Here is a 27,259-nt window from a genome sequence, read left to right on the forward strand (position 1 = left end):
TCATGATTTGACACAAATTGTCCAACAAAGTACTAGAACGCAAGGTTCTGTTAGTTCTTTGCTTGACTTGGTCTTTTTAAGTAAACGATTGTCGCAGTCGCGATACTCGTGCGAAGTTTTGGACGGTATCTCCGACCACGACATGGTCCTCGTGACGTGTCCCTTAGGAAAGCGTGAAAAAGTACCGCCTGAAACTGTTTCCTTTCTGGATTTCTCTAAGGCAGATGATGAAAGTATATGTGACTTTTTTAATCTACATTATGATAGCTTTAGGCAATTCTCCGCATTAAACGCGACATCTGTAGACGAGATCTGGGCAAGATTTAAAACTATGGTTCACACTGCCATCAACAATTTTATTCCCCTCAGAGTCAAAAAAATCTCCAAGCAAAACCCGTGGATAACAAAAAATATTATTCGCATGAAGCATAGGCTAAAAAGAAAAAGGCGGAATCTAAAAAAATGCGAGACACCTCAAAAGCGAGAGGAAGTACAGGGCCTTTCGGATACTTTTAAATCGGAGGTTCGCAATGCTAAATGTTTTTATATGGAAAATTCACTCACAAACTTTCTAAAAAATTCCCCAGAAAAGTTTTGGCGACATTTATCTCCGGTTAAGGAAACTGTTCCAGGTATTGTCAAGAACGGTTCTATTATAACAGACAAGTGGCAAGTTGCTTCATCATTCAACCATTACTTTCAGTCAGTTTTCACAAGAGACGATGGCATCCTTCCCAATTTCTACGTGCCTTGTGGCATTCCTGCTATAACTGACGTGACAGTGAACCAGCAAGGTCTGTTCAATTTGTTATTAAACCTTGATGCTAAAAAATCATCCGGGCCTGACGAAATACCTAATATATTTCTAAAAAGATATGCAGAATGGTGCTCCCATTACCTGGTAATAATTTTTAAACTAACACTTGACAAAGGAACAATTCCCCGAGATTGGAAATGTGGCAAGATAATTCCGGTCCATAAGAAGGGTGATAAAACTATCTTGAGTAATTATCGACCGATTTCCCTAACGAGCACGTGCTGTAAAACTTTAGAACATATCTTATCGAAACATTTGATCACTTTTATTGAGAGTAACAAACTTCTGGGCTCTAATCAGTATGGATTCAGACGGGGGTGTTCTACAACTACGCAGCTAATCGAAATTTTTCATGATTTGAGCATAACCGCAGATAAAGGGGGGCAGACAGATATTATATTTTTAGATTTCGCTAAAGCTTTTGACCGCGTATCGCACCCGAAATTGTTGTACAAGCTTAGTCACGTTCTTAAGAATGATCAGATAGTCGATTGGTTGAACTCATATTTATCAGGACGGGAACAGTATGTGTATTTTAAAAAGGAGAGAACAGAATCATTACAAGTAATATCCGGCGTCCCGCAGGGTTCGGTACTTGGACCGCTTCTTTTTATATTATTTATCAGCGACATGGGAAAGGACTTTGACTCCGCGGTAACTTTAAAGCACTTTGCGGATGACACTGTGATTTACTCCAATATCAGTTCCAATGAAGACCAACTAAATTTGGACAAGCACTTGCGTAAGATAATGAAATGGTGCGCTGACTGGCAGATGGAACTGAATATAAGTGAGACGGTCTACATGAATGTAACGCGCAAAAAACAACACTTACAGTTTAACTACAGTATTAATGGTCTTCCGCTTGTTAAAGTTAACGAATATAAATACCTTGGAGTGCACTTAAGAAGTGACTTAAGCTGGAACTCCCATATTGACTATGTATGTAAGAAAGCCTTTCAAAAACTATGGATGCTTAAAACAAAGTTAGAGTTCGCTAGTTCCGATGTCAAATTAATTGCCTTTAAGTGTCTAATTTTGCCAACTCTGGAATACGCTAGTCCGGTTTGGGAGCCATTCACAAATCAAAATATTTATAAATTGGAAAGAATTCAAGATAAGGCTGCTAGATTTATCTTTAATTGCTACCGGTCGACTGAGTCGGTCACAAAACTCAAGGAGCAAGCAGGCCTGCCTAGCATAAAGACCAGATTAGAAACGAATAGAATGAAACTTTTTTTTCAGATATTTCATGGTCATTCGATGTTAGATACCCAAAAATACGTCGTGATGTCTCCTCCGGTGTACCACAGAATAAAACATAGCTTAAATATCCAATCCTATCAATACTCTACGGATCATTTTAAGTACTCCTTTTTTGTTCGATGTATTGATTTCTGGAATAAGCTGCCTGAATGTATAGTCAACTCTCAAAGTGTGTCAACTTTTGTGAAGGAAATTGAAATGTTTCTTTCTTCCCATGTCACCAAGGGATGTGACTGAATTATTGAATTCTTTGTGTGTCCTTGGTATGTTTTTGAAAATATGTACCACTCCTGCCTTGGCCTCACGGCTGGCAGAATGAATAAATAAATAAATAAATAAAAATAAACCTAATTTAATGTTTCTCACTTAAGGCTTTTCTCTGAGACTTTTCTGTCTCAAGGTACACCTCTTGATTCAGAGCCATTCTGGGCATTGAAGCAATGAAGCAATTCAGGGAGTGTTTGGCAGGTAGCTAGGCATGACTAGATGCCTCAGGCCTTCTACAGAAATGCTTAAACTGGAATAGCACTTTACTTAGAAGGCAGGGAGGGCTGAGGAAATTTGGGGTGTCGTGGAACCCCTGAGGGTACTCTCGAGAACTGCCGTGTTCAACCCCAGTGGGTGTCTGGTGTCTGGTGTCTGGTGTAGGTGATAAGTTTAGTTAGTGTGGTACGACTGCTCGCCTGGGGTCAGGCATGTAGCCAGGATTTTGTTTTGGGGAGGGGGGGAGGGGGGGAAAGGGAAGGCTTACCCATGACAAAATGCTCTATGAGGCAGAGGGGAGAGAGAAGGCCCCAGCCAAATGGGAGATTTGGGGCCTCCCCCCCCTGGATACGCGCCTGCCTGGGGTCTTCACGTGCATCGCACGGTAGCGGTAGCGATACACGACCGCATGTCAGTACTGATTGCTCCCTCTAATATGCATTATTAATGCGAAAGCATTTATCTTCTCGTGGAACGAGCTGATGTCATCAGTTGGAAGCGCAAAAAGATAGTTTCCGCGCGCCTTCCGTTCCATTGGCTGGCGCGCGTCGACGGAGCTTCCAACCCGAAGCGCGCGCGCACTAGTACGTAGCAGACGACAAAGGGAACGGACGAGCGGCTTGCATGCTTTCGCATTCACAACTCATAAGAAATACTTAGGTGTACCTCGAGCTTTTGTTTACAAGGTCTGTCTTTCGCACTGCTTTTATTGTGTCGGTGTCGGGTCTGACAAGGATTTCTTGGCTATCAGTCTAGAGCAGGGGTGGCCAAGCTGCGGCTCTTCGCGTGTTAAAGTGCGGCTCGCAGCTCCCTTCCTTACATTCGCCTCCCTCCCGGTCAGAGGAGTACTCCCCCAAAAAGAGAAAGAGAACGAGTTTTAAATCGAAAGACAGGTTGCAGTCTGGTAGTCTTGTGCTACCTTACGTACAGTTGTACTGCTTTTGACTCAGATAGATTGAAAGCAGTTCGAGTTTCGTTTATTCCTCTGGACAAAAACTTTTGCCCCCCCCCCCTCCCCCTCGGCTCTTGGAAGTTTCGTGGTTTTGTTCATGGCTCTTAGGCCGGGTCAGCATGGCCACCCCTGGTCTAGAGAGACACCTGGGTGCTCCTCGGGATCTATGAGTTTGAGAACCTCTGTTCTAAAAGTTTCAGGGCTTGATGACTGAGTTTAGCTGACTGAGCTGTTCTTGCAACAGAGAGGAAAAGTTTGGTATTCGGGATAATTTTACGCAGTGGCGCAAATGAGACACCCTAAAGGGACACTGATGAGGCATCTATACACGTTCTAAGACGGGGTGTTTTTTAATCCATCGTGTATCTCAAAAGCACGGAGTATTTCGTTTCTCCGAATGTTTGCAGCATTGTCATAAATTCGCCGTGTGATGTACTCCTGTTTATGCTCTTCCTGGAATGTGAGCCAGATTAATTGATTCACGTAGATCCTCCGCAAGATCCTTGGCAACGTGAGGCACTCACTGAGCGATGAGGACATTGTAGAGACGGCGGATGCGGCTCACGGCCTCACGGGAGCCGACTTGGCAGCCATGTGCGCCGAGGGTGAGTGTTTTGACAGTCATCTAGCACAGCGCTTTTGAACTCCATACCTTCTATGAAAAGCTAAATTGAATCAAATTTGATTTGTTTGATTTGCAGTGGGAGTGCTATGAATAACCTCAACCAAACATCATGATGAGGACAGCAGATAACTAACGCTTGCACACTCGCCGCTTCAGTATAGAATATTCTAAGTACTATATCCTGATGTCTCCAGATTATGTTACATGTTAAACAGACGGGCACTCCATTGTTTCTTAATCCTTCTTTTACACATCTGCCATAACACACCGAGCAAGCACCCACCGAAAAGTTACAGATCATCGCAAATAAATGGGTCCGAGAGCAGAAAAGACGAGGGGGCACGTGGAACTGTAGGCCCTTCCTGGGTCAAGCTTCACCACTTTGCACCGTTTTTCAGTTCTTTTGTTTTGTGGTTTGATGCAGCTGCGCTACACTCTCTGGATAGACATCTGAAAGACCCCACTGCGACGGACGCCGTCTTGAGTCATGAAGTCGAGCTCAACATGGCAGACGTGGCGGCTGCCCTCAAGCGTACCAAGCCCAGTGCCATGCGCGAGGTCTCCCTCGAGATACCCAAGGTTGGCATGTGGTGTTCGTTGTAATCTTTGTGTTTGGTCTATATACCAGTTTGCAGTCAACACAACGGTTTTAAGTCTATACAACTTTCAGAGGCAGTTCAACGAAGGTCACAGGCCGGGTAGTTGCACAGTTAAGGTTCATACCTGTAAACAAAATGATGGTGCAACTTCTAAAAAGTTGCACCATCGTATAAGATTGAAATTTTGGAAACAAACTCTTCAAGAAGCGACTTGTTTGTGTAGTAAGTTTTGTGTGGACATTCATAGAATTGACTGCTTTTCTTTGTGCGAACTGAAGAAGGCATTTTTAATTGAAACAAGGAATGACTCCGTAACGACTCGTGTTGCCGAGGTGTTTGTTTGTAAATTGACTGAAAAGACAAGTTCTACGACATAGTAAAGTTTCATATAGTCAGTTACAGGTTAAGAAAAGTATTCAAGGTGGAGGTGGGCTGGGGAGGAGGAAGCAAACAAAACGCTGGAGAGGAGAGAAGGAAACCTCCTCCTCTCTCCAGCATTCCAGCTGCTTTCTTCTCTTCAGCCTTCCTTTCCCTCAAAATCTTTTCTGAACTTGTAACTGACTGTAGTCTAAAGGCCTCTTCACACATGCAGCACAGCACTACTTTCACACTAGTATACTTGTCACATGAAAAAAAAAAGGAATGTTTTGAACATTTTTTCTTACAACATTTGGATGTTTAAAAAAAAAAATCAATAGGTAATTTTGCATTTTGAAAGGTGTATATCTCGATAAATAACAAATCTAATGTAGGATCAGGGTTTTCCCCATGGTGGGCGGCAGTGGCTTTGCCGCCCACCACTCCGACTGACCGCCCATTGCTCTGACTAACTGCCTACCACTCGATTATTTATTTATTTATTTATTTGATACGTGCCCACAAACAGCATAACGCCTTCAGCGAGGTGCGCAAAAGGAAACGAAGCAAAGAAAGTATGTGAAAATAGGTAAAAAAAGCGAAGAAGAAAGAAAAAGAAAAAAGAAAAAAGAGAAATTAACAAATATTATACATGACAAGAGAAATTAACAAATATTATACATGACTCTACAACACAAAGAAGTACACTCAGGCTTTGGACAAATGATGCCACAGGATGATGATGTGATTTTGCCTGCACACATGGCTGCAGACCGTTGTACTCAGCAGGCCTGCACACCACCACGTTGTCGCATCTTCCACTGCAGCCATTCTTTCAAACAAGGAGAGTGAAGCTACAGAGCGCCGCTGGCACTGAGGTGGGGGGAGGGGACCCCCCTCCCTGCCAGCGGCTGAGAAACAGAAAATAAACAGACATGACGAACGCACACCGCGCAGCAGTTCTCTTTGCAGGCTGTCTGTGGCAGAGAGCCGAGAGGAGTTTTCTTTCACTGCTCAATGCTTGCTAGTGCCGTGGCTTGCTTTATCTCTGCCTCTTCGCTCACTCTCCGCCTTTCCTACCCCTTTTTTCTTTTTTTCCAGGGCAATTTGGTTTATATAGTATCTCCGCGGCACGGTGTGGCATCGAAGGCACACATTCAATATTAAAAACATAAAAAAATAACGATAGCCATTTTTTGTGGCTTCTAAAAAAAATCTTCAAATTTGTTGATTGAAAAAAAAAAAAAAGTTCCACAGCCACATGACTTTTGGCAACTCTCTCCTCCTCTATATTTCTTCCTACTCCCTAGTCCAGTTTCGGTTTTAGTTTCGAGCAATTGGATTTTTTTACTTTATTAAAAATTAAAGTGATGCTGCAGCAAAATATTGATTGGGTAGTTTTCTGACACCATAATGGATCACCTGGCAAAAAATAAAACCAAAAATATCTAGGGGGGGCGGGGGGGGGGTCTGTTTCTTAAATTCAACATATGAAAGGGGAAATTAGTAATCTTCTGTGAGGGGCATACTTTTTTTACTGCTGTTCTTGAGGTAAATACAAGTATACAAGTCAGTGCTGAAAATAGATATGACCTTGCTGATGCAAAACTGAGTTTGCGCTATATTAGTGATACAGCATTCCATCAGCATTGAGTTACGTTCAAGTGAACACTCTTCTTACTATTGATTTCGCGCCGCGTTGTATGTATGGACCGGTCTTTGTAGTGATCTTTCGGTGTAGCAAAAATTTTCTGTTGTATGGTCCAGTGAGGTTCTGTAGGAGCAGCGGTACCACCATGAGCTGGAAATAAGGAGCTTGCTGCAGTTGTGCAATTTTAACTGAAGCAGATTTTACAAAATTTAGCAAATACATTTGAAGAGTTCTAGGTGGATGGTGTTCCCACATCGATGTTGTTGTTTTTATTGCCATTGTGCTAGTGATATATTGCTGTTGTTAATGTGTGTACAGATTTTGTTTCTTAGGTCTTGCGTTGCATTACGTGCTGCTGGACCTCACCCCCGACGCAGGCCGTTGGTACCCTGTCGGGCTACTTTGTTTTGTTTTTCGTGCCTTTGGACCTTCCAGAAAAAGGTCTTCTTGCCTTAAAACAAAAAAATAATAATTTTGTCTTTTTTGCAGGTTCGCTGGAGCGACATTGGAGGCATGGAGGAGGTGAAGCTGAAGCTGCGGCAGGCGGTGGAGTGGCCCTGGAAGCACAGGGAAGCCTTTGAGAGGCTGGGGGCCACTCCTCCGCACGGACTACTCCTCTACGGACCCCCAGGCTGCTCCAAGACCATGGTGGCCAAGGCACTGGCCACTGAGAGCGGACTCAACTTCATCGCCATCAAGGCAGGGATGCTCTTCCTTTGGGCGCTTCAGCATTGTCGCGGTCCCTGTTGGCAATATGCGTGATCAGAAACATCGCCATAAGCAGTCTTGGAGGCAGATTGACAAATTTCAGCCTTACGGCTTGTTTGGATTTTTTTAAAGGTTCTTCCCCCCTCTGACAGCCAGCGACACCTGTTGCAGAAAGCGGTCACTTGAGGGGACACTGGTGGAGTTTCCAGGCCAGTGACGTATAAGGGTCGCTGCGGTGCCAACCTTAGTATTATTTTGTAAACTGTCTAACATATTTCGTAAAAGCAAAATACAACAATTGAGAATACACTTTCTTGTGGACTTTGCATAGAAATTGGTTAGGGTGGCATATATAACAGTGTCTTCAAGTTTCATCGGTGTTCTCTATGTCTAGCATGAAGTATTTGATTTAGTGTGTGTGTTCACGGTTATTTACTGTTAAAAGTATTATTGCTATACACGTTTGCAAGTCTGGCTTCCGAGCGCTGCCATCTTGCTCGCTGGGGTGCGCTTGGACACGTCCTAATCCAATTACGAAGCCATGCTAAGGCGTCATAATCGGATTATGGCCGCTCCCAAGCGCACCCCACTGGGCAAGATGGCGGCACCCTGAGACCGGACTTGCAAACGTGTATACATGGCTTGCTTTGACGATATGCCGCCATCATGGTGAATTTGCAATTGAGTGCAAGCATCTTGCAGCCTACATTTCGTACCCCTGCCTTTGGTTATCTCGGGAAGAACAAGCGGGAACGACCACCAGCGCGGTGCGATGACTTCATGTGCAAGCCACGTATACCTTTGCTTTATTAAGCTGAAGGGTATTAAAGATTAACTGGCATATAAATTAGAGTGGCTTATACAGGATTTTTTTTTTTTTAGGCTTTACATATTTGTATAAAAAGGTCTGCAAAGGCCACACTAATGTGGTTTGTGCAGGTGATCGTTATACGGCCAGGGGGCATACTACGTATAGACCACTTACAACGTAACCGCTTATAGTGCAGGACCGGGTATAACGCGGTTTTTTTAAACCACCGGTTCACCTCCCATAGAACTCCATGTAATTGCATACCGCTTAAAATGCAGGCGCGCGAAGGGAAATACCGGTTATAGTGCGGTTTTTGGCACAGCCCGCCGACCGCGCCGACGACCGGAGCAGCGAGTTCGCTTCCCTGTGCGACACTAGATAACGGCGCTAACGGCGCGAGCCGCAAACTGCACTCGCGGGGCAAGGAGGTTGCTGGAAAACGCGGGGAGAAGCGAAGAGAGAGGCTTCAGTTGCCATAGCGACGGAGGGATGCACGCACGTGTCGTTCACGTGCGTGCGTCCCTCCGCTGCTTTGGAAACAAATAAACAAACAACCGCAACGACAGACCAATCCCAGGTCGAGGAGAAGTGTTCGCGCGCGTTGCATGCCGGTCGCGGGCGTCGGTTGTGATCGTCGTCGTAGACGGCATGCATCTCATCGTTCTGCGTAAAAGCGCTATCCTTGACTCTGAATTTTCGTTGTGTGTCGCTATAACCCAGCACGTACTAGAAGGGAAGATCGGTGTTGATGTCGCTGGCCTGTAATAAGGCGGAGCCTCCTGAGGGGGCGGTTCACCGAATGATACTTTAGCGAATAGTTGGGCGCCGCGAAGCGGCGTTTACGTGTGGGCCAATACACACACACATGTGGGTTCACATTTTTTGTAATGAGCCGCCTCAGACTGTCGCCGCGAAGCGGCGTAAAGCGCAGCGCGGCGGATGGGTTAACGCGCGCCCCCTTTATTGCCCCGGAGGCTCCGCCTTATTACAGGCCAGCGACATCAATACCGGAAGATCCACCTACTCGTGCGGCGATGTCGTGGCGGTGCTCTCAAGACGGCGGAAACGCCCGTGTCGTCGTGTTTGTTTACTTCGACTACAGTGGTGATTTCTAAGCATTTGTGTCCTCGAACATCGCCCGGATTTCTTATTTGGCGCATTTCATGCGTGTGCTCAAGTTCAAGGTATTACTGGCGCGTACCGTATGAAGGATGCGAATTTTCACGCGTTTTCATCTCCGGAGAAAAGTGATTAGGGTTAGCAATCCTGAACGCTCGCGACGTCCGTCCGCAACCCGCGACGCCGTTAAAAGGCTGCGCCAGGCAAAAGCCGCTAATTTCTTTTAAAATGTGTGACACACTTGAGACGTAACTGTACTAGTCTATTGAAATAAAGTCTTTCCTCAAACTAAGCTTATTTTTTCATCTAACATAAAATAAATTCTTTTACAAAGGTAAGTTGTCTCGGCATGTATTTTGGCCTGAAAAATTGATGTTTTGGTTATAGTGCGGTACCGCTTATAGTGCGGATTTTCGCGACTCCCGAGACATACATTATATGCGGTCTACACTAAGGGGCTAACCGTTGCAATAAGTTGGGTAACTAAAATGTGTTCATTGACTTTTAATTAGTGAAAATAAGCATTTGGTTCCAATTAGAAACTTGCTGAGCATCATAGAACACCACTAAATCAGCCGAAAGACTTTAAGCACGTGAAAGGCCCAGTGGAGCGGTGAAAGTTAGTACTTATGCAGCGGAGCAAGGCTATCAGTGCGATAATGTGCCTGCACATTTTTTCTGTCTCTTAACTGCGTTTTCTTGCCGCCAGCCTTGTGCTTGTGGAAACATTAGTGCACTACCGTGCTTCCCACGTACTCACTCATTCTAAAAATTACTGATTTAGTGGTTTTCGATGACGCTCATCAAGTTTTTAATTAGAACCCTATGTGCACTAATTAAAAAGTTAATTAATAAATTTTAGTATGTTATTCTACTTAATGTGACGACTAGACCCCTATATTATGTCCCCCGGCTGTATAACTCACCCGCAGACTTCATTAGCGTGGCTTTCATGGCTTTTTTAAAACAAATCTGCAAGGCCGAACACGAAAAACCCTGCATATTAGTGTCATTAATTTTTCACCAATACTTTTCATTCGAGACTATCAGAATATATTTTGTTTACCGTGTATCCACGGCTCTTCACTTTGTTAAAAAAGTGCCATTGCCATAGCTTGGCTCTTCTAAGCCTAACGCAATACCACTTCAGGGACCCGAGTTGTTCAGCAAGTGGGTTGGAGATTCGGAACGAGCCGTGCGTGAACTCTTCCGCAAAGCCAGGACAGCTGCGCCCTGCATAATCTTCTTCGACGAAATCGACGCCTTGGCAGCACACAGGGGAAGGTAACCATGTCGCTTTGCTACTTTCGATTCCGTGTGGTACCTACCTTCTTTCTTTACCTTTACGCAATATGCCGCGATTACCGCAGCACAAGCGGAAGCAGCAACGTGGGCGATCGCGTCATCGCCCAGCTACTGGCCGAGATGGACGGCATCGAAGCACTTCAGGACGTCGTTCTGGTGGCTGCCACAAACCGCCCAGACATGATTGACCAGGTGAGGGTCTATGCATTGCCACTCCACGTCTCAAGTTGCCATTCTTCCATTTTTCGAACTCTTCAATCTCAAATGCTCGATTGCTAGCAGAGGAAGCCCCTCCTGCGGTTTGAATTTGGTGAAGACAGGAGCAAGAGCATCAGCGACCGCTGACTGGACGTGGTGCCGCAGCTTGCACATAATCAACCAATGAGGCTATTTCGACTCGTTTGCGAGTTCACAATCGAGCAATATTTTGGTGAGAAAGTCTCGCCAACGTACCAATAACAAGAGGTCTCGCTGGCCCTCTTGTGCTTGTCCTTGGTACTCCTTCATCCACCGGTCGATATCGGCTTGTGTACGGCTACAGAACCACTTGATATTTGAAAACAAAGCATCACCTGTCAGTGGCTTTCAACGTGAAATAAGAGACAATCACAATTTCAGCTTCCTTCCAATCATCTCACTTCACCGCAGCACTCGGTTCATACTAGACAATGTACTTTATTCCCAGTCTGCTAGCGGACGACATACGTCATTTTCTCATTTTATTTTTCTCTGCAAGTGACGCTTCATAGCAGACGAACCGCCTTCTTCACTCACGTTAGCATAAGAACCATCTACAAACACTATCTTCGCTCACTCCGGGAGAGGTGCAGAAGCGTACAATGCAGTGCTGAAGCCTACACTTTGTCAACGATACTGCGCATACCACGGAGTGTTTTGCACATTTTTTTGCATCAACGGATGACTCAGATCCTTTTAAAGTAGTGCTTAAACTGGAAAATTACTTTAATTAGGGGAAGGGACGGCCAACGTAAATTTGGAGCTGGGGCGACCCCCGACGGTACTCTGGGAATGCCCAGGTTCCTGGGCAGCCTGTTTGAGAACCCATGTAAAGCATAGATTCTCAAATAGGGTTCCAGGAACCCCCAAGTAAAGTGTTTTTCTCCAGCCTAAGCACTATCTTATTAGATCGAAGGCACTCATTCACGCCCAACTATAGGCCAGAAACTGCTTAGTATGTGCATTTTTCAAGGTCTGTAGTCTCCTGTATTGCTTTGGTGTGCCAGTGCCGAGACCAGGACCTCCGCTGCCATTCAAGGCAGATTGTTGACACCAAAGAGTTTAAAAGCTTTCGCAGTGTAAAGTGTTGGTCATCAAACTGGGTTTTAAGCGACTCAAGGGTTCTTCGGAGTGCTGTTGCCCCGACCTTACAAATTTCCTCGACTGTCTCTGCACTGCATAAAGCGTCTTTCCTGTTTGAGCAGCTTCGATTTTCGTACAGGCCTTGATGCGGCCCGGACGACTGGACAGCATTGTCTATGTGCCGCTGCCAGACTTGGACACGCGAAGAGAGATCCTGCGTATCAACTTGTCCAAGCGGCCGCTTGGCGACAGTGTATCTTTGGATGACCTGGCTCGCAAGACTGAAGGATACTCGGGCGCAGAGGTGAAGTATAATCTGTCTCGTGTTCCTTTACTTTCAGTGTGACGTCTATGCGGAGCGCAAGGTTCGTCTGCTTCCTGCGCAGTGATTGCGGTGACGTCAGAATGCCAAGCTCTGACTGGCTACGATTGTAAAACAGTGGGTAGACCTCAATGCTAGCTGCCTTGACGCCTACCCACCATCCTTTTAATCAGAGCTCAACATCCTGATGTCACCGCAACCTTCGCGCAAAAAAGCAGACGAACTTGTACTCCACATAGTCACGGACTGGATGAGAATGGTAGGAAGGTTTTCAGCTGTTTCACCTCCAGCTTTCCACCGTAATAGGGGGTATTCACTGGACGCCATATTTGAGGTAACTGTTCACAGCGCATACCCAGGAAGAGTTTCCAGTCAGCTCTCAGGCAACCGCAAGAGAAAAGGGGAAGGAGAAATTCTCTTATCACCGGGACTCTCCTTCGTAGGTCCCAGGCTTCCCCAAATGCAGCTATTCTCCCTCTAGAAGATTATAGAAGATTAACTTGCCACTCAAAATTCGTAAAAAAGCATCCTTCCCTTCTCTCTCTTCCCCAGTGGTAAGAAAGCAGCAGCAAGCTCAGCTATGATTGCCAGTGAATACTCCCTATACTTTGGCTTCTCATGAGTTTAAGGGGAGAGGCTGGTCTTTAACTTTGTGTTTTTTATCTTTCATTTATTGTGCTGAAATTCAGGATACTAATGTATTTATCAGTAGTGATTTCAAATGTGCAATTAGTTTTCAGATAGCTTTACGAAATCATGAGTTATTAATAAATTTGCCATTTTAATTAGGTTCTCTTTACGGGTCGTTAGCATAAAATTCTTCAGAATCTATCAGAAATTTTTATAGAATTGCATTAACCAAGACATGTTTTGTGCGGTGATGCTATTTTTCTTGCTTCATATCTCGTAAAATAATTTTAATTAATTAATCTAAAAAAGATGTAACCTCCCATTTTGTGCAACTTCATTTTAAATGTTTTCTACCAATATAATATCATTAGATTAGGCTTAAAATAGCATCACCACACAAAACATGTCTCGGTGAATGTAATTCTATAAAAAATTGCAATATATTCTGAACAATCTTATGGTAACGGCTCGTAAGAAGGACCTAATTAAAATTACAAATTTGTTAATAACTCAGGATCTAGTTAAGCTATCTGAAAATTAATTGCATATTTGAAATCACCACTGAGAAATACATCAGTATACTGAATTTCAGCTTGATAAATGAAAAATAAAAAACGAAAAGTTAAAGACCAGCCTCCCCCCTTAAGTGTCCATACAAAGCAATAAGCATGTATATCTGGGCTAAAGTGCCAAATGTCTGAAATGACAATGTAGAAGAGCATGCAGGAATAGTAATGCAAATCAAACAGTTCATAGCTTTATTGGTGATATCATGATGCAAACTTGGAAGTTGGCGTTTCTCTGGTGGAGCTGCTCTGCCAACATTGTGGCTGTGCTTCGAGCTTGTAATTAGAGGTGTGAAAATCTTAGAAACTTTGATCAATTTGCAAGTTACCATTTACCAATGGATTCGGTTCACGGCACGCTTTTACCGTTGCAGTTTTTAGAATATTCCCTCCGTTTCTCGCACCAAGCTTCGCAGCATCACCAGCGCTCTGGTGTCGAGCTTCACTTTTTTGCACCGGCATGCCAGGAGAAACGGCTAACGTGTCGGAGCATCTTGGTAGGGTCAGAGGGTCTGAACAGTTTCCTCATTATTTTGGGTCAACCTTCTATGATTAGTTTTATGGTGTGACCCCTACATTTTAAAGGACAGGGCCAGAAAAGAAAACAATGTTATCTTCAAATAAATAAGGAGGTCACTCCTTTGCTTCCCATGTCAGATTATGCTTCTCCCAACTCCTGTCACCTTACCGCACCTTTACTTTTTTTAATATGATGAGAAATGTTTCTTATGCAATAAAAGTGTTGAGTTCCATAGGTGTTTTCCCAAAAAGAATTCCATCTGTGATTTATCAAAGTATCCATGCTCAATTCACATTAAATGTAAGATATTCATATTCAGAAATATTCAAATTGCACACCTCTTCTCAATGTACAGTGGTATCTGAGCCTAGTGAGATTTAACTTTGTACACCACATCCTTTTTTTTTTTTTGGTACATTTTGTTTAAAATGGGATTCAAAGAAATGCTGTACATGTAAGGCACTGGCAACTGGACCGAGTAGAATCAAGCGGGATTTTACCACCGAGAATGGCTTTGAACACACTCTTCTTCACAGTGCACTATACAGCCAAGCAGCAGCAGGTCTTGCAATTAGAAGCACTAAAATTGGGCTGTAAAATGGAAGACCAGGTTCTTCTTGTAGTCTTGTAAGCAATTCATGCAGGTCAACTTTTTAAATTAGTTTTGTTAATGTGAAAATACTACTGTGCAATCCACTTATAACAATAATGAAAACAAACAAACAATTTATAACCGATTATTGTTGTATCTGGACTAGAAACAGATCGTTATAAGCAATACATTGTTATATGTGGTAGTGTTATAAATGGATTGCACTGTACAGGGTATGCTAAATGGTAACGTTCACTGTACTCATACCTGTTGCACTGATGCCGATACATACCTGCCAAGTCTCCTGTATTACCGGGGAGACTCCGGAATTTTGACCATTTCGTCCGGTTGTACGATTGACAGGAAAATCTTCCGAAAAACTCAAATTAACCCCCCTCCCTGCACTTAAACGAGGTCTCCTCCCCACGACAGCAACGATAGCGGGACCCAGCTATATCTCACTAGCATGAGCAGTGCTATACAAATGTAATAAATTTGTCTTCATGTAAATTAATTGTCAACATTTCTTTAAAAAAAAACCTCCAGGCTCAGAAAATCTCCCGGACTTCTGAACTCGGCAGGTATGCAGATATTTTAAGTGCACTGTAAAACACGAGTGTCACTTTACTAGAAAGGAGTAACGTTGTAGAAAAAGTAAAGTTAAAACACACTATTAGCACCTTACTAAAACGAATTGCCACTTTATACACCAGTAGGGCCAAAAACTGTCGTGCTCTTTTCGATAAAACGCCGTGTGGCATCCCACGTCTGCACAAGCCCCGTGACTCTCGTTCCGTAAAAAATGGCAAGGGGCCGTCATTTCAAGGCACTACAAAAAGCCTGGACTTTCAACTGCTAACTACCATAGGCAGAGGCAGAGTGAGCACGGCAGGGCGTCTGCTTCGGATGCGCGGCTCCCAGCTGCATTTTTTCTCGCTTTGGGCGCACGCACACGCTCGAGCATTATCGAAGGTAGGGAGCTGGTGCTGGAGGTGAAAAAAACCGAGGGACCTCCCCGCGGTTCTCATTCTTTTAACGGTTAAACCGCAGCGCCGACTAATAACTGGCACCACCGCTAGTTATCCCGGGGGTCCGGTCATGACTAGAAGCAGGCAGCAAGGAAACAAGCAAACGGTTCTACCTGGCAACATGCACAGAGTTCAGAAACGAAACTTGCCAAACAGACGACGAACGCGTCTTCGTTTGTGCAAACGAAAAGGTATACTAGCTGGGTAGCTTGACTTCCAGACGACGCTTTGGAACACGCTTCGGTCGCGGCGAAAGCGAGTCGCGTTGGAACTGAAGTGGCGCGCGCACATACGTAAACGTTGCACGTTTCCCAACGAACAGGTGGTGGCCGTGTGTCAGGAGGCTGCGCTGATCGCGCTGGAGGAAGACATTGAGGCCAGGCACATCACGGCACTGCACCTGGAGGCCGCACTGCAGCTCGTCCGGCCACGCATCTCGCAGGAAACGGTCCAGTACTACGAGTCCTACTGGGCATCTACGGGAAAGGGCCGACACTCTCGGCCGGGACTCGGATGACCTCATCTCGTGCCAACGCATCGTACCATCGGAGAACAGTTTTTTGTGGGAACACAATGAACAAAGTTGTTCTGACTTGGGCAGACGTGTTTGTGTACCGCTCACGAACCGCCGAACAATTTGGTTCGCCGAACCGTGCAACTTCGGTCGATGCAACTTCAGCTGGTTGATGGTGCTCGCTGTCCCGCAGACAGTTCTTCTAGAGTGTCGGGTTCTCTGGGGCAGGCTAGGGTTAGCACCTGCGGCCCGGACTGCAGCAGGAGGACGTCGTCTTCGATGCGCATGCCCACCCCGCGAAACCTGGGGGCGACCTTCGTGTCCGTTTCAGGGATGTAGATTCCTGTGAGTAATGAATGGCGACTGTGTAGAGGAAACCAAGTTCTACCTGAAGTACTCTGGTTGTAAAGGTAGAGTTGCTCACTCTGGTTTAGTCCCTCTGACTGCACAATACACTTTGGTGATAAGCAAAAATGGCAACCTTACGTTCGGCAGACCTGTTTAACTTCACTGAATTTCCTTACCACAATGAGGCTCAATGGACTTACCAATGAAGGTTTTGATACTGTTTGTATCTAGAATGTCACCTGTACCACATTTTGTTTTCACTTTGTCTGACTTGGCCCCCTTACATAACTAGTTTTACCGTGGCAATTTTCACACCGATGTGAAATACTGCCATAATTTTTAGATGTATACATCTTTTTTCTGAAAGTGAAAGAAATGGTCAACGTGCAGGTGAGCTGGTGCATATTAATCATGATGTTTAAACCTCAAGACTGGGAAGTAAACTTAGATATATTTTAAAAAAAAAGAGAAGGGAAACTAAAATTTTGAATCATCGAATTTTTTTTTTTTTTTTTTTTTTTTATTTGGCACTGTTTGTATGCAGAAAGCACTGCATTCTTAACTGACATTGTTTCTTCTATTCCTTTGTCTGTCAAAGGACTTAGGTTTGTTTGAACTGTTTCGGAGAGGGTTCCTTCCTGGGCCTTGTTTGGGTTCATGCCTTTATGCGCTTGGAACAAACTGACTTAGAATTGAGTCACCTTGAAAATAAAGTGTGTGTTTTCTTTTTGTATGTTGTGGACAACCTTGGGAGAAGGGTATAAAATCATATGAAATAAATTTTGTTAGTTGAGTTTCAGATGCTTGTCTATCACCTTTCTTATGTTCCTTCTAATATATCTCCCAAGTTCCCTTTCCAGTCTCAAGGTTTAAACATCATGATTCTTCTGAAAGGTTTGACAAGGAATGAATCTGACTGAATTCAGATTTGGATTACTTTAACTTGTTTGTTGAAAGTGCCAATAAGACACAGTGATCTGCAACTAATATCCCTTGAGAGAGAGAGGGGGTGGGGTCACCGACCTGGCTCGACAGTGACCACGCATCCTGGAGGCAGCCGCATGCTTCGTGGAAGCAGAGGGGTGTCGTGTACATCCATGCCCAAGTAATGGCCAACGTGGTGGGGGCACAGCTTGTGAGCTTCCTGCAACCGTCCACAATGACATGTAGAATTACTTCGACAGAGGTTTGGCAGCGACAGTCCCACCCAGGAACATGGTTAAAGCTATTGATCCTCTTTGAAACATGTTTAAAATCAGGCAAACTGGAGTTGATACGCTGAACAAAGGAACTATCGCACAGCTTGCTTGTCAAAGGAAAAAAATGCAATGCCTTTTGCGTTTGAAACATGTATGTTTCATTGAAACAACATATGACTTTTCTTAAATGTGCATATTTTAAGTACCTTAGTTCATCACATAAAAAGAGAAACTTGACAATGCCCTGCATAAAGTCAAAATGTGTTTTACTATAGTTCTTGAGGTGACAAGAAGTGGGACCGAAAATGAAACCAGCACACATTGAATTTCTTTTTGCTTGTGCGAACTGAAAGCTACTGCAGCATTTTTGGAACAAAGGATCAGTAAAAGACGACACCAAAGAGCAGGTGCTTTTTGGATCACGCCCCCCAAAAGCTTGCTTTGTCAGCAAGACCACCCTGCGAAATCTCCCACACGTAACTAAACCTTACCCTGGCGAGTTCGGAGTCCGGCGTGGCCGGAGCGAGGACCCCCGCCTCCCTCAGCCTTAGCCCGAGCAGGTTGCACATGGTGTGGAACAGAGAGTCCAGGGACACGGGGAGCTCCCTCAGCAGCTGCTGCTGAACGTCCCAGAGCAACTCGTACAGCTCCCGCTGACCCGACCCGAAGCTCCCGTTGACCGGCCACGTGCGCGTCAGGTCGCTCGCATAGCCGTGTAGCTCGCACCCTGGACGGGGAGGATACGGAGCGCCGCTACGTCACCCACAGACCAGCGCTGCTATAGTGTGTGGAGCGCTTCTCCGAATAGTGTAGTCCCTCAATCTGTAAACGCCAAAATGGCGGCGCCCGCAAGACGACCGGAGGAATGGAGTGCTGATACTCTACGCGTAGGTTGTCTAGCGACTCCAATGCAACCCGATGTTGCTAGACCAAACTCTGTTGTCGGGCTTCCTAAAATGCCTCTCGCCTTTTCGTGGCACATGTGCTCGGCGGTGCTGGCTATGCCATTATCCCTGGCCATACAGACGGAAGCAATGGAACAGGTGGAACTCTGAACACACATTGTCTATGGCAGCGGTCTCTTCATTTGAGTGCGGAGGTCAGATAGCCCACCCCCGAAAGGACAAGGGCCAATGGAGGCAAGGGAAAATATTTTGCTGTTTTGGAACAAAAAAAATTAACAAACGGGGAGCATTGCTGTTTCATGTTGCAAAGCAGCCGACTATCCCAGCAACACCCAAGAAAATTTTTTTTAGACAAGCCTTCTGCTTTTTGTAAACTCATTGTTTTGCCCTCTTTCGTTTTTATTTGCATATACAACTACTTTGGACTCACGCCTGATGTTATAAAAAGATTTAAGACACCACCATACCACAGTATACTGGCAGTTTTCTATAGAACAAGAGCAGGCACACCGCCCCGTCGCACAATTCCCTCGGTTAAACAGGCATAAAAAAGATCTCTCTTCATGCAGCAATTTTTTGCTTTCCTGAAAATTTTTATAGCAGCATTACAAGATAATACTTTCATTTTAAAGGTATTGTATGAAAGCTAGAAGCCCAAGCTCATAGCTTTGCCTTTAGCCATTGCTCCCTGCTGTGCAAGAATTTGCGCAGCCAAGCTAAAAAGCAAATATTTAAACAAAGCGATACTAAAAAAAGAAAAATGAGCAGAGCTGCTTTTTGAGCGGAAATGAATCGACAATATAAAACAACAATTTATGGCGCATGTATCGCTCGAGGCATGGGAACGGGGGCTCGCAGCTGCAGGATGCTTGTGGGCTGCACCCCAGGGAGTCATTGTCCATGTGTTTGATATTCGTGGTCTACGGTGAAAGGCTGCGGTTCCTACGGTGACCACGAAGTTTGCACTAAAAGAGTTTTTTTTGGAAACGGTCCTTCTCCGTCGCCCGTAGGAGCGGTGGCGCTAGGACTGCTCCCCACCCGTACCTGCTGGCATGTGGGCAGGGTGGACAGTAATAGTCGAGATGATTAAATCACGATTTAAATTGCGATTTAGGTTGTACCGTTTTGGCTATGATGATTTAAATTAGACGCTTCCCCCAAACAATACTGAAAATTTTTCTTGTTTACCGTTTGTCTGTTGGTGTTTGCTTCCTATGGACATTTATTTTGTATTTGAAGCAAAGAATGATTAAGCAGGGAAAATTTATATCAGGCAGCCATTAAAACAAACCTTTAGTGATGAAAAAAAGGCAACTCTTTCCTATACTCGTTTTAGCCCCAAGAACCGTAGTAAGCAAAGTCCGGCTCCTCGTGAAACATTATTAATTTCCCCCTTCATGTGCTGAATTAAGATGTAGGTGCATCTTAGATTAGATAAATGTTATTTTATCAAGATGAACATGTTTCAAATGCCAAAAGCATCGCCTCTTCCTCGAACAACCAAATCGATAAGAACTACCGTAAAATACAGTGGAAGCGCCCACTTCATTCAAGCGCCCACTATTAGCATTTCCCAAACTTGGGAATTCTGCAAATTATATGTTAAGTGCCTGATTTGACCGAACAAGAGCCCTTGTCTAGATTAACCCAGTTTTCAGTAAAAGTGAGTGGGCACTCCCTTGGTATTTTACGGTACTTTGCATGGCGTACAAACACTGAGTCTTTATTTTTTTATACTGTCGAGACCGGCTGTCACAAAGTCAATGGGGATCGGAAATCATTTTGCTATATCCGCTATTTCGTTATAACCGACTTCGTTCTTACCGGTCTCGACAGTACAAATCAATATTTGTTTCCACTTTGCGTGTGGGCTACCGAGAAGGACCGCTTTGGAACGACGCTCTTCCGCGGAATTTGTCAAATGATGGATCTAACAACGTTGGTGAAACCTACCTGCATCCATGAGCACCAGCTCTCCGTCGAAGACCCGCTGGTCGTTGGCGACGTAGTGGATGACGTTGGCCCGGTTTCCACCGGCCACAACCGGAGGATAGGCTAGCCGCTCTGCTCCGCGTATCCGGCACTCAAACTCCATCTTGGCATGCAGCTGGGCCTCCGAGACGCCCCCGTGAGACGCGCGCACCACTTCCGCCATGGCCTCCCCCGCCACTCGGCAGCTCTGCCGCATCAGGTTCTGCTCTGCCTCCGACTTGATGAGGCGCAGGCGCTGGATTGGCAGCCGCGGCGATTCTATCGCCAAGTTTCCCTTGTGTTCTTCGCTCAGCTGGCCAAGCACCCTGCGGCAACGAGGCACTTCCCTTACGACTGCAGTTTGTATAAGAAGATGCGAGACCATTTGTAGAATCTGAGCTTGCCCCGTTGGCACCGGACGAAACAGACCCGTTGCTAAACACGCGGCAGCATGCACAGCACCAAGAGGAATGCTGGGAATGGTCTGTACAGAACCGGTTGTAGCAGACGGCAAAGGAAACACAGGCTAGCAACTGTGCTACCCCTCTCTCTCTTTCGTCCTCTGTGGTGTCACGTGGTAGATGTTGTGGGGGCATGCGCAAAGTATGGGAATTAAAGCATGGCCTTCGGGGGTTTTTGCAAAAGGAATATTGTAAAAAAGCATCGAACAGCTATGGTTCTAGGTTCACTCGAGTTAGCCCCACTTGACGAGCAATAGGCGAACTGGATTTGAAAGAGAGCAGACTATGCAGCACTTGCACAAGCCCTTAGATTTCTTTTAAGTTGTCTTTCTTGCCTGTAGATGGCGCAACCATACTCCCTTCGAATTTCCTTCGTGGGACTACAAAAATAAATTGGCCCGACCTGATTGTACTGGTTGTGCTAACTGCCTCGGTTTTTCTCCATTTCTTAAAAGCGATTTCGCTAGACCTATTTTAAAGTGCCGGTTGGCTGGCATGCGAGTTCAGACAGTAGCCATCAATCGAGCTGGGCAAGGCAGTGTATGTTAATGGGGTTTGACAATGGCTCTGCAAGTCAATTGAACTGCCTTTCCCAATTTAATTTCCTACCTGACTGACACCAGTTTATCCTTGTGTCATCTCTGCCTACATGACCACAGAACCTGGCTTCTAAAGTGAGGCTCACAATAGACCGATCTCGCCAGCCAGTTCTGTTATGCCACCACTGCCACCATGCATCGCGCAAACTGTAGTCTTCCTACATGTGCGACGAACCCACTGCAGGTCTGTGCGAGCGCCACACAAGATGGTACAAGCAGTCTCATGCGCAAATGCCTGCTTCCTGTGGACCACAGTCATGGCGGCGTCATGCATGTGTGAAATGCTTAGCAAGATCGGTCTATTATGCAACAGTTCAGATCTTATTGTTGGGACTGCACACTCCCCTAATCCCTACCCCCCTCCCCTTCCCTCCCGTACAACCTCGCCCCCCTCCTTCCAAAGCTTTCTGCTCGCTATGATTGGTGGTTTTCTCCCTTCCAGCGTTCGCTCTGCTAAAGAGGAAAATATGGAGAGCCTTGTCCTGCTGACATCGCATCAGCAGCCATTTTTAAGAACCTTGTTGCTTAGTGAATACCTTCGGCATTCTTCAGCATACACTTTGAGCCACGGAATTTATTTTATTTTTTTCTAGATTAGAACAGGTAGGAATGGCGAACAACAGGATACGACGACGTCACGTGCAAACAATGCTTGGCACAATAGCCCGAAGAAAAAACAACAGTTTGGCGTACCTGTGCGCGGTGGGCCAGGTCGAGCCTGCAGCTGCACGATCGTACCATAGCATCTTGGAGGCCTTGCCGCCGAAAAGCTTCCGCAAGAAGCCCTCAAGCTCGTCCGTACCGTACGCCGCGTCGACGCCGAGCAGATCCACCGCACCGTCGGGTCCCGCGCACGGACCGTCCCAGAGTTGCGAGTGCGCGTCCCTCTGCGGCACAAACAAGACAGACTTGGGTTCCGGCTGGTCCGCGTCCGTGTAGACAACCAAAACGCTGTCCGGTTCCTGAAACCCCGTGAGGTACAAGAAGTCCGAGTTTTGCCTGAACGGATAGGGGATCTTGTCCGACATGTAGGACTTGGTCGCCGACGGCACGACCACCGCGTGGTTCTGGGTCGATCTGGCGGTGGGAGACACGGAGCACAGCCGAAGGACCGAGTCTACGAGTCGTCGCCTTCGGTCGGCGAACTCTCCCTGCCCGATGCCAGGGGTGACTTCGCCCTCCCGTAGAAGATGGGGATGCGTGCTCGCTGTGGGCTGTCCGTAGAGTCGTGCCCGACTGGGTCCGTCGGTGTCGGGGTTCGTGGCGACGGTGTGGCATAGACGGTGCCTGCAACGTGGTGGTCTTCTGTCCAGCATTCTTTGGCCTGCGAACGGAATTCGGAATGTAGAGGTTACAAGACGTTCAAAAGATTCGCGCAAGCGACGGTACTCACAGGTCATTTGAATCCTCCCAGACTTCCACATGACTGTTGCTCGAAGTTTGAGCTTACACAGTGTTCAGAAACAAGCAAAAAGCAGACTTTTTGGGTCGACTACACGGCAAAGGCTGGACCACGGCAAAGGCTGGACCACGGCAGGTGGAAACGATCGTGGTAAACACAGGATGCAGCGGATGCAGGTGCAAGCGACAGAAGCAGTTGGTGAGCTTTTCAGCAGTGTCGGTGCTATTTGACACCGCTAACCGTTCGGGAACGATGATGATGATAGCACGTATTTATATGCAGTGGCTCCGCGCTGCCAGGGGGCGCCAGTTTACGCATAAAAATAAGAGAACGCATCCAAGCAAATGAGCAAAGCTACAAAAATGAATGTCGTGGAGGTTCCGGAGGGTCCGGGGTCCGAGCCGTGGTTCAGTTCATTCTGTCGGCTCGGTCCGCGAAGGCTGCAACGCAGTCCTACGAGAAGTCGGGCATGGCAAGCTCGTGTTTCGCCGGTTAGCACGGACACCTCGGCTTCCGGACTCCGAACCACAGCTGACACGAATCCCTGGTGTAGACAACCGCAGGCTTGATTCAGGTGCCTATTTTCCCTTGTTCCTCGTGATTTTCGGCACGGCTTTCAGGGAAGAAAAGTGGCTCGTCCCACAGTGGGCGTGGAGCACCGCTCTGCTTGTCACTGGGAGTGTTTACTTTTTGTCACGTGTCCAGTGGACTACGCGCGCTACGAATTTGGCGCGTAACTTTGTGCACGTGCGCGACGAACAAAACACTGTTTTTATTTTCGCTGCTACATGCAATGGTAAATATTTGCGCGAAATTGAAGAACGCATACTTTGGGGATTTTGTGCCCCATCGAAGCTGTCGAGCTGAGCCGGAACCGAACTTGCAAGATCTCACTTGGGCGGGCTCTTGGATGTCTGACGAACAGCGCGTTGGAGAAAACTTCACAGCACTGCTGAAATACGTAAAAAAGCGCACCGGCGAGTTAGGTTTGTCGTCGCCGTGGGATGCCCTTGAGTTTCACACGCTGTACGCGGCTTCATTGTTTTGATTTCCAAGTTCAGTGATGGGCTGGCTGCACCCTTTAAGCTGAACAGCTTTAAAACACTTACCCTGCTACATAACCAAAATGTAAGACTTTTCCGCCAGCGTTGCGCCAAAATTTGTTTGATAATACACGGGCGTTACACAATATTTTAGTTATTTCTCGTGTTCGGGCGGGATAGATAGTCCCGTAGAGTTGGCTTCTTACCGCGCGCCTATGCAATGCGGAGAAGCGACATCCGCGGAGTGGACATCGCGAGTTTTCGTCTGGCGAAACGAGTTGTATTAAAGAAAAAATAATGCCGTTTGTCAGAAGCTATCTGGAAGGAGTGTTCAGGTGTCAGAACCCCCTTGATATATTACTTGTCCCCCCTGCTTTCTCTTTCGTGCGCTCGCTGTTTCTTCCATACTTCGGTCCCCTCTACGTTTTGATGCTTCTTCTCTACCCCAGTCTCAGGTTAATTAAACATGGCTACTATTCACCAGCTTGCCTGCACCCTTACGATTTTTTCTTGGAATCCAGTCAGTCTCGACCGGTTTAGAGTATAGACGCTTTGACTCAAATGCCAAAGATAACGCGATCCGGACTGGAGACGTGTGTCCGGCTCGCTCGAATGTTATCCCCAAACAGAACCGGATTAGTGCCCGAATTCCGCAAGCTCGTAGGGAGTGGGAAGGCTCGGTGCACGGCATTGCAAAAAGACAAAAGCTTGAAAAACCTGACATCGGCATCCAGAGATGCGGATTATCTCACCCCGAAATTGTGGGCTCCTTTTGCAGTTTGCTCGTTTCCTATTCAGTCACAGCTTAACTTGACAGAGGGCATAAATTACAGCCCCGGTGAACCCACCTGAGAAAGAGCTAAGTGCGTGGCAAGTCTGCACATGACATTTAGACATCATGTTGTCACATGTGTCATTTCTAAACGCTTTGATTGGCTGGCTGAAGCTGTAACCGTCGCCCTCTTTTCCAAGTTACGAAGAAGGAATTCCCCATAACACGCCTTTTTCCAGTGAGCTTCAGGGACTGGGCCAGCCCAACACAACGCTACAGAACAGCAGTTTTTATACAGCTAATATGCAGAACTTCCTGCAAAACTTCAAGCAAAGAAAAAAAAAAAGTGACACCTCAAGCGCATTTTGCAACAGTTAATTTTTTTTTTCTTTTTGAAAAAAAAAAGGGGGGGGGGGGGGGGGTTTGCTCTAGTGGGTCACCTCGTTTCTTCGATGGCGGATCGGTGGCCGAGTGGGCTAACGCGTCTCAGCTCGGAACGTGGAGCGAAAGCTTCCGCCGTAGAACCTCCTGGGTTCGATCCGCCGCCCGTTTCGATCTGGATGAGTTTCGTACCGGCACGCGTTCGTGTAATCACTACTGCGTGGCGCACGTTAAAGACCTCGGGTTAACGGTTGTACTGCACTGGCTAAATTTCTCATCTGCAGCTAAGGGACCGGTCACCCGTGGAGGCGTACCAACATCAAGGCTGTCTAAACATACAAAGCAAGGCCATTTTTTCGATTCTCCGAGACTAGAACGCATAGGGTCGACCGTGGATAACCGGGATAACTTCTCCGCGCAGCTCAGCGTATAAACAGACTTTCGCGTCGTTTAATCATTGTGCTAGACAAATGATCGTAAGTTCCTGTTCCGTGTTGATCGGTGGTGCCCTGTGACTATTATGAAAATGACATCCATTAAGTGAGTCCGGTTGACGCTGGACAACTTTTTTTTTAAAGAAACATCAGCAACCACTACCGCTCCAAGCTCCCCATAATCGTATCCATCACAGCCGGCCCCTTCGGGAGAGACTTCCTCGTCCTTTTGGTTTCAGTCTGGCCACTTTGATCACTATCATCATCATCTGAAAAGTGGCATATGCGCTATACTAATGGCGGCCTCCTGTTTATTGACGAGGAAATAAGTTGAAGATGCTCCTAAGCAGATGATCCGAGGCCTACACATTCTAGGCGTTAGCGCGACGTGAAGCAGGAATTGACACAAGGGCTGCGTAAGCGTTCATTTCTAACTCGGTCCCAGTCGATATGTTAGTAGCACACACTCGGCTTCAAAGCCCCTTCATGTATAAAACTCTATCAAGGCATGTATGTGGATTGGCGCTTCGTTCTGACTGGTGGCATCTTTTTCGCCATCGGCACTAAAAGAGATTGAAAAAGAATTGTACAGTGAAGGGCACATTCTAGTTTACTGTTGACTTGCGAGAGTGACGGTGCCCAATAAAATACTGCAGACCACAGGTTCATTGCCGCCATTAGTACAGTAAAAGTTAAACTGCCATTTGAGTCACCAGATGGCATTGAATTCCGGAAAGGGTCTATTGTAATTCTTCAAATTATTATTGTTGTAAGGAATGTTAGAAGCTCGCTTTTTGTAGAACGTTTATTTGCTGTGCGGACGCGTCTGCGGTGGGAAGATCAACGAAAGTTACTCACTTGCACTGTCGCATTTGCTTTATATATCGGAACCTTTTGTTTTTCATGTTATATTCAAATCTTTGCCCATCGTAACTTTTTCTTTTTTATTGGTCACACGTACTAAAATGTTTCCTTTGCAAATTGAATTCTTGGTGTATCCTGTGCACTTTCCTGTGTAGGGATTTTAGTTTAAAGTAAAAGCTCGTGTTAGCCTTGATAAATCGTGCATATATATGTTTATATATATTGTGATTGCATCACCACTTTAAAACACGCCCCGAAAATATTTTCTGGCTACGCCACTGTCTGGAGCTATTGAACCCACATAAACAGGTAGCTTAGTTCGTGAGTAGATCTGACTGTCTACTGTGCAATGGCTGCGAAATAGTGGTTGCTTAGGAATGAAGGGGGGGGGGGGGGGGGGAGGAGGGAGGGAGGAGAGGAGAGGAGGAGGGAGGGAGGGAGGCAAAGAGGGCATTGTCTTTCAGACGTCCCGGGTCAGACGTCCCGGGACTCGTCGAGCACAAGGTTGGAACCAAAAGTTCGCGAAACGCGCCAATAAAACGTCGGCAAAAAAAAAAAAAAAAAGTTCGTGCTTACAAGATGGCTCATTTAATCAAGTGCAGGGAGAGTGCGGCGTGACTTTGCGCCTCTCGTCTGCATGTATGTTTTTGGGTGTCTTGGGATGGGATGCGTGCACAAGCGTTGTTGCTTTGTCC

At 46.1% G+C, this 27,259-nt stretch overlaps 2 protein-coding genes across 5 annotated transcripts in view; one reads left to right on the forward strand and one right to left on the reverse strand.

Moving 5' to 3' along the window:
- LOC8035152 (ATPase family protein 2 homolog) overlaps nucleotides 1–16,271 on the forward strand; it is a 28,472-nt gene extending 12,201 nt beyond the window's left edge. For 3 of the 4 annotated variants that reach the window (XM_029987002.4, XM_042291087.1, XM_040213951.3), the window contains 7 exons: nucleotides 4,006–4,123; nucleotides 4,568–4,722; nucleotides 7,240–7,449; nucleotides 10,539–10,672; nucleotides 10,759–10,885; nucleotides 12,153–12,317; nucleotides 15,994–16,271. In XM_029987002.4, the coding sequence (XP_029842862.2) occupies nucleotides 4,006–4,123; nucleotides 4,568–4,722; nucleotides 7,240–7,449; nucleotides 10,539–10,672; nucleotides 10,759–10,885; nucleotides 12,153–12,317; nucleotides 15,994–16,188 (1,104 nt within the window). In that variant the 3' untranslated portion in view covers nucleotides 16,189–16,271. Of the gene's footprint in view, nucleotides 1–703; nucleotides 2,777–4,005; nucleotides 4,124–4,567; nucleotides 4,723–7,239; nucleotides 7,450–10,538; nucleotides 10,673–10,758; nucleotides 10,886–12,152; nucleotides 12,318–15,993 lie in introns of those variants that run through there. The other variant, XM_042291086.1, reaches the window with a different exon arrangement.
- On the reverse strand, nucleotides 13,707–23,303 carry LOC8035151 (xaa-Pro aminopeptidase 3). The gene is made up of 6 exons (XM_040213952.2): nucleotides 23,062–23,303; nucleotides 22,362–22,992; nucleotides 20,591–20,934; nucleotides 18,224–18,459; nucleotides 17,557–17,677; nucleotides 13,707–16,528 (listed from the first exon to the last, which is right to left on the reverse strand). Exons 1-6 carry the CDS (start codon nucleotides 23,090–23,092, stop codon nucleotides 16,347–16,349), a joined length of 1,545 nt encoding a protein of 514 aa, XP_040069886.1. The 5' UTR covers nucleotides 23,093–23,303; the 3' UTR covers nucleotides 13,707–16,346.
- Nucleotides 23,304–27,259: the final 3,956 nt, after the last annotated feature.

Source organism: Ixodes scapularis, unplaced genomic scaffold, assembly GCF_016920785.2.
Source record: "Ixodes scapularis isolate PalLabHiFi unplaced genomic scaffold, ASM1692078v2 PGA_scaffold21__2_contigs__length_744675, whole genome shotgun sequence".
Taxonomy (NCBI): domain Eukaryota; kingdom Metazoa; phylum Arthropoda; class Arachnida; order Ixodida; family Ixodidae; genus Ixodes; species Ixodes scapularis.

Coding starts and splice junctions, on each gene's coding strand:
- LOC8035151 (XM_040213952.2), bottom strand. CDS start 23,092: ATGTGGAAGTCTGGGAGGATTCAAATGACCT. Junction 22,993..23,061: donor TGGGAGGATTCAAATGACCT/GTGAGTACCGTC, acceptor TTCCGTTCGCAG/GCCAAAGAATGCTGGACAGA. Junction 20,935..22,361: donor ACCTGGCCCACCGCGCACAG/GTACGCCAAACT, acceptor TCGTTGCCGCAG/GGTGCTTGGCCAGCTGAGCG.